The 6,709-nt window shown below is 67.5% G+C and overlaps 1 protein-coding gene across 2 annotated transcripts; it reads left to right on the forward strand.

Moving 5' to 3' along the window:
* On the forward strand, positions 1–3,183 carry LOC118261680 (uncharacterized). Of its 2 annotated transcripts, none has more exons than XM_035572597.2 (2): positions 1–331; positions 1,198–3,183. In XM_035572597.2, the coding sequence occupies exons 1-2, from the start codon at positions 140–142 to the stop codon at positions 1,630–1,632; spliced, it is 627 nt and encodes a 208-aa protein (XP_035428490.1). In that variant the 5' UTR covers positions 1–139; the 3' UTR covers positions 1,633–3,183. The 2 variants fall into 2 exon arrangements, with proteins under 2 accessions (XP_035428490.1, XP_050572674.1); XM_050716717.1 differs by having other exon boundaries at positions 1,198–3,172.
* The last annotated feature ends 3,526 nt before the right edge of the window (positions 3,184–6,709 follow it).

The raw sequence follows: 6,709 nt of genomic DNA on the forward strand, positions 1-6,709 counted from the left end.
GTACCCCGAAACCCCCACACGTTGATGGAGCTGTGGGGAGCCCCAAAACCAACCACGGACCTATGGGGGCACCCCGAAACTGCCGACTGCTCCACGGACCTATGGGGAGCCCCGAAACCGCCAATTTCTCCATGGACCTATGGGGCACCTCGAAACCACCAACGTCTCCCAGCCCTTTGGGGGCGCCCCGAAACCGCCGCGAGCCCCCCAAGTCCCACAGGGGCCCCCAAGCTGTGGGGCCCCGCCCTGGGTGGCGCTTCCTGCCAGTGCTCCCCGCTTCCTGCCCGCGCCGCGCTCGCGCTGTCCCCCACCAACGGCTGCGGCCCCGAAGGTACCGGGGGGCTTTTTTTTTTTTGGGGTGCTGGGGGGGGGGGGGGGGCACCCAAGGGTGCTGGGGGGCACCCAAGGGTCCGGGGGGGGGGGGTTGGGGGGGGGACGAGGTTGTTATGGGGTGCTCAAAGGCGCTGGGGGAAGTTGGGGTGACGGGGGGGGGTAAGGATGCTGTGGGGACATGGGGGCGGGGGGAGGGGTCCCAAGGGTGCTGGGAGGCACCCAAGGGTGCTGTGGGGTCTTAGAGGGCCCCAACAAGGAGTTATGGGGAGCTAAGGGTGCTGCGGAGCACCCAAGGGTGCTGTGGGGGACCCGAAGGTGCAATGGGGGACTTGTGGCTTCCAAGCGTGCCGCGGGGAATCCCAAGGGTGCCCCGGGGCACCCAAGGGTGCTGGGGAGGAACGGAAAGGTCCCGAGGGTGCTACGGGGGACTGAAGGGTCCCAAGGGTGCTGGGGGTCACCCAAGGGTGCTGTGGGGACTTTGGGGGGGGGAGGAAGGGGCCAAGGGTTTTATTGGGAGTGTGGGGTGACAAGGGGGGGGGTTGTGGGGCACCCAAGGGTGCTACAGGGACTAAGGCGGGGGGTCGACCAAAGGCTGTCAGGGGGGTACCCAAGGGTGCTACGGGGTGGGAGTTTGGGGTGCCGAGGGGGTTGTGGGTGCCCAGAGGGTGCTAGGGGAACTGGGGGTGGGGAGGGGGGGGAGATGGAGCACCCAAGGGTGCTATGGGGAGTCCCAGTGAGGCCCGGGGGGGGGGGGGGGGAGGCTGAGAGCATTGTGTGTGTAGGGGGGAGGTCCCAAGGGTGCTGGGATGGTCCCAAGGGCGCTGGGGGGGGGGGGGGTCCCATGGGTGCTGTGTTCCACCACAGGGACCCCGGGACATGTGGGGCCACCCCCTGGCTCGCTTGGCCACCGCCCTCTGCGCCCTCCTGGCCACCCGCCTCACCGCCCAGGACCCCTCCGTGGCCAACACCACGGACCACCAGGTGGCCACCGCCACCTTCACCGCGTCCCCCCCCGTGGCCACCGAGGGCCAGCAGCTGGCCACCACCGGGGCCCTACCGGAGACCAGTCCAGGGGTGTCCCAGTGGCCCAAGAGCCACCTCGGGGGCCTGGTGGCCACCACCAAGGACCACCAGGACCCCGTGGCTGGCTACCGACCGACTTCGAAGAGCAGCGGTGGCCAGCACGAGGGGCCGGAGGCCACCGGTGGCCACCACCATGCCGTCACAGAAGGCCACCCTTTGGATGACCACGGTGGCCACCACCGGTGGCCGCCACCCGCCGGTGGAGCCCACTGTTGATCGCCAAATTTTCAAGGACCTCACCAGTCACCAGCCACCCTTGCAGGCCACCAGTGGCCACCGGCAGGAGGTGCTGGCCACCACTGAAGACCAAATGACCTCCTTGGTCCCCATGGGCCACCAGCCAACGTTGGAGACCACCACCGGCCATGACCTGATTGTGGAGGCCACCAGTGAAGACCAAATGACCTCCTTGGTCTTCACTAGCCAACAGCCAACGTTAGGGGCCACAGGTGGCCACCAACCATCTTGGAAGACCACCTGTTGGCCACCAATCGCCTTGGAAGACCACCGTTGGCCACCAACCCACTTTGACGACCACCCTTGGCCACCAATCACCTTGGAAGACCACCGTCGGCTACCAATCGCCTTCGAAGACCACCGTTGGCCACAAATCACCTTGGAAGCCGACCCAAGGCCACCAACCACCTCGGAAGACCACCATTGGCCACCACCCAACCCTTGAGGCCACCGCTGGCCACCACCCAACCCCAACGACCACCAAGCTCCTCATGGCCCACCCGGGGGCAACGCCGGCCCCCCAGAGCGGCTCGTGGCGCTGGCTACTGGTAGCCGCGGTGGTGGCCATGCTGGTGGTCACCATGTTGCTGGCCTGGTGGCATTGCCACCGCCGGCGCCACTCGGGCTCCACGTCCTTCGGGCCGTGGGCCTGGCCCGGCCTTGGTGGCCGAGGACGATGGCGGCGGTGGCGGTGGCACAGCCACGGTGACGCAGCCGCTGGTGGCCACCGTGGCCACCATGCAGCAGGAGCCCACGCTCAGCACCTTCCGGGCCGCCTCTGGCTCCGTGGCCATGGAAGAGCTGCCAGGACCCAAAGGGGAAGAAGCCCCAGCCAATGGGGATCCTGGGGCTCAGGCCCCGCCCCCTACTTAGCCCCGCCCCTACAGTTAGCTCCGCCCCTTTGGCCCCGCCTTGTCCCCACCCAAAGGGACCCAGGTGGTCTCCGTCCCCAGTTTTCCTGTCCCATCTCCAATTTTTGTCCCGTCCCCAATTTCCTGTCCCCTGTCCCCAATTTCATGTCCCGTGTCCCCAATTTTGTGAAGCCAATTTCATGCCCCCGTCCCCAATTTTGTGTCCCCTCTGTCCCCAATTTCATGTCCCCTGTCCCCAGTTTTGTGTCCCTATCTCCAATTTCCTCTCCCTTTCCCCAATTTTGTGTCCCCCACCCTCAATTTCGTGTCCCTGTCCCCAATTTCCTGTCCCCTGTCCCCAGTTTTGTGTCCCCTGTCCCCGATTTCGTGTCTCTTGCCCCCAGTTTTGTGTCCCCTGTTCTCAATTTCATGTCCCCTATCCCCAGTTTCGTGTCCCCCCCCTGTCCCCAGCGACCTGGGACCTTCCTCCCTGTCCCCATCTCCTCATCCTCACATCCCCACCAAAGGGTCCCAGGTGCCCCCCCCCATCCCAATGCCTTCATGTCCCCTCCCGTCCCCATCGGGGGACCCCGGTGCCGTTTCCGATGATAAGATTTATGTTTTTCTCCTTTTTTGTACTTTTTTTTTCAGAAGCTATTTAATAAAAATGTCCAGACCGAGCCGTGGTGTCCCTCCCAAAAAATGTCACCCCCCCCCCCACACCCCATATAGAGGGAAGCCAGGGGAACCCATTTAATGCCCTTTTCTCTCCCAGTCCTCCCAGTTTGAGCCCCGCCATGTCCCGGAACAGGGTGGGACGTGGCATGGAGTGACACCTCAGTCACCCTTGGGTGACTCACGGGGCCCCGGGGCGCGCGTCTGCCTCTCCTAATTATCTGGGTGCCGCCTGTCTGTGACATCACCGCTCCAGTACTTGATGAAGTCATTTCCAGGTTGATTTATTGCTTTCAGGAGGTGAGAACCAGCCCCAAAATGGGCTAAAACATGGTTTTTTTTTCCCCAAGAGGACTGGGAAAGGAAATCCAAGATGGCCGCTCCCATAGCAGCGCCCTCGTCGGATGGCCGCCCGGTCCAGGAGGCTCTGCTCGGTCCAAGATGGCCGCCTGCTCGCCAGGACGAGGTCACGGCGGTCCCCCGACGCCAACGGATCCAACGTGGCCGCCCCCGAGACTCAACCCAAGATGGCCGCCGGACACCGGGGGTCAACCGGGTGATGGCTGCCACCACCGTGCCCCCGCAAGCTCAGCCACGATGGCCGCCTGGTGTGGGCACCTGAGCCAAGATGGCTGCCACACCCCAACGGGCCGGGCCGGGATAGCCGCGGGCCCTGCCCGGCCCATGGTTGCCCAACGCTGGTGGTTAAGGAGCCCAAGATGGCCGCCAATCCCAAGATGGCCGCCCCCAGCTCCACCCCCAAGATGGCCGCCCCCAGCCCCCTCAGCCCCAAAATGGCCACGGTGGCCTACCCCAGGGTGGCCAGCAGCCTGCTGCAAGATGGCCGCCCCGGCACGCTCTTTCACTAAATGGCTGCCCTCGGCCCCGCCTCCACAAGATGGCTGCGCCTCCTGGCCCCACCCACCCCAAGATGGCTGTCCTAGGCCCCGCCCCCAAGATGTCCATCCTAGGCCACACCCACCCCAAGATGGCCACCCTCAGCTCCACCCCCTGAGATGGCCGCCCTAGGCCCCACCCCCAAGATGACTGCCCTTCTGGGCCACGCCCCCAAGATGGCCGCTCTTCTAGGCCCCTCCCCCAAGACGACCACCTAAGCCCCGCCCCCAAAATGCCAACCCCAGGCTCCACCCCCTAAGATGTCCACCCTAGGCCCCGCCCCCAAGATGGCCGCCATTCTATGCTCCTCCCCCAAGATGACCACCTAAGCCCCGCCCCCAAAATGACCACCTGCCCCAGGCTCCGCCCCCAAGATGGCCACCCTTCCAAGCCCCGCCCCCAATATGGCCACCCTCGACTCCACCCCCACGATGACCACTGCTCTAGGCCCCGCCCCCAAGATGGCCACCTAGGCCCCACCCCCAAGATCTCCAGCCCTCTAGCCCCCGCCCCCAACATGGCCACAGCTCTAAGCCCCGCCCCCAGGGTGGCCACCACCCCAGGCCCCGCCCCCAACATTGCCAAATAGGCCCCGCCCACCCCAAGATGCCCGCCTAGGCCCCGCCCACCCACCAGGCCCCGCCCCAAGCTGGCCACTCAGGCCCCGCCCCCCAAATCTCCACCCCTTCAGGCCCCGCCCCCAAAATGACCACCTAGGCCCCCCCCAACATGGCCAGCTAGGCCCCGCCCCCAAGATGGCCACCCCTCTAGGCCCCGCCCCCAAGATGGCCACCCCCTGCTACCACAAAATGGCCGCCGTAAGCCCCGCCCCCAACCTCATCCCCGCCCCAAGCTGGCCAATCAGTCCCCTCCCCCAAGACCTCCACCCCTCCAGGCCCCGCCCCAAGATGGCCGCCTAGCCCCACCCCCTCAGCACCCCATTGGCCGCCATCCCGGCGGCGGCCATGACGGCGATGAGGGAGGCGGCGGCCGATAGGGCGAGGCCCATGAGGGCGGCCATCTTGTCGGCGGGGGCGGGGAGGGCGCAGGCCAGGGGCGGGCAGGGGGCGGGGCCCGGGGGGCTGCAGCCAATGGGAGCGGCTGTGAGGACGGGGAGCTGGCAGCTAAGCACCGCCCACAGGAAGCCGCCCTCGGCCGCCGCCAAGATGGCCGCCGCCACCGCCCGCAGGCAGGCCCGGCACCGCCCGGAGGCCATCTTGGGCGGGGCGGTCACGTGACCGGGGGGGGCGGCCCGGTTGGCTGCGGCGTAGGGGGGGCAGGCGGCCATGGTGGGGTCCTCGGTCACGTGATGCTCGGCGGCCATCTTGGGGTTGGTTGCTAGGCAACAGGTGGCCATGTCAGGGTCTTCGGTCACGTGATGCTCGGCGGCCATCTTGGATTTGGCCCTTGGGAGGCTCCAATTGGTCATGTTGGGGTCTTCGGTCATGTGACACCAGGCGGCCGTCTTGGGATTGGTTGGTAGGCAACAGGCGGCCATCTTGGATTCGGTAGTCGGCCACCAGGCGGCCATGTTGGGGTCTTCGGTCACGTGACCCCTGTCGGCCATCTTGGATTTGGCACTTGGGTGGCACCAGGCAGCCATAGTGGGGTTCTTGGTCACGTGATCCCCGTCGGCCATCTCGAATTTGGCAATATGGCGGCACCAGGCGGCCATATTGGGGTCTTCGGTCACGTGACCCTCAGTCAGCCATCTTGGATTTGCCACTTGGGAGGCTCCAATTGGCCATCTTGAGCTCCTTCGGTCACGTGATGCCCGTCGGCCATCTTGAATTTGCCACTTGGGAGGCTCCAATTGGCCATCTTGAGCTCTTCGGTCACGTGATCCCCGTCGGCCATCTTGGCTTTGCCAACCGGGCGTCGCCAGGCGGCCATCTTGGCCTCTCTCCCCGGGCGGGGCCGCAGGCCTGCCGGGAACCGGGCCGCCCCCATCAGCGCCGCGCTCTCCTCGCCCTGCTCCCGCCCGGCGGCCATCTTGCCTCCGGGGCCGCGCCCGCCGCCGCTCCCCTCTCCGCCCACGGCACCGGCCCCGCGCTCGGCGGCCATATTGGGCGAGTCACCTCCGCGCCGGGCGGCCGCGTCGCACAGCTCGAGCCCCCCGTCTTCGGCGGCCGTACGGCCGAGCCCGACCCCCCCGCGCCCGCCGGCCCCGTCGCGCACGCTCCCCCTCTCGGCGGCCACGGCGCCGCCCTCCCCTCGGCGCTCGGCGGCCATCTTGGCGCCCTCCCCGCCGCCTTCCTTGCGGTCGGGGGGCTGCAGGAGGCGGAGGAGGGTGATGGGGAGGAGGGCGAGGAGGAAGGAGAAGCTCCAGAGGGCGCCCATGGGGGCGGCGAAGTGCTGGTTGTAGCAGAGGGTGGCGCAGAGGCGCCGCAGCCCCGGGGGGGGCGCGGGGGCGACGGGGGGGTCCCAGGCGCACACCAGGTCGTGGGGGGGCCCCCGCCAGACGGAGCGGGCGAAGACGATGGCGAGGAGGCGCAGGGCGAGGAGGAAATACCAGCGGCCGGCCCCCGGTGGGGCGAGCACCCCCCAGGCCACGTGGAGCAGGGGGTGCAGCAGCTCCACCGCCCCCTCCAGGAGCGACGGCATCTATGGGGTGGGGGGGGGGGGGGGAGGGG

The sequence above is a fragment of the Cygnus atratus genome, unplaced genomic scaffold (assembly GCF_013377495.2).
Source record: "Cygnus atratus isolate AKBS03 ecotype Queensland, Australia unplaced genomic scaffold, CAtr_DNAZoo_HiC_assembly HiC_scaffold_237, whole genome shotgun sequence".
NCBI classification, from domain to species: Eukaryota; Metazoa; Chordata; class Aves; order Anseriformes; family Anatidae; genus Cygnus; species Cygnus atratus.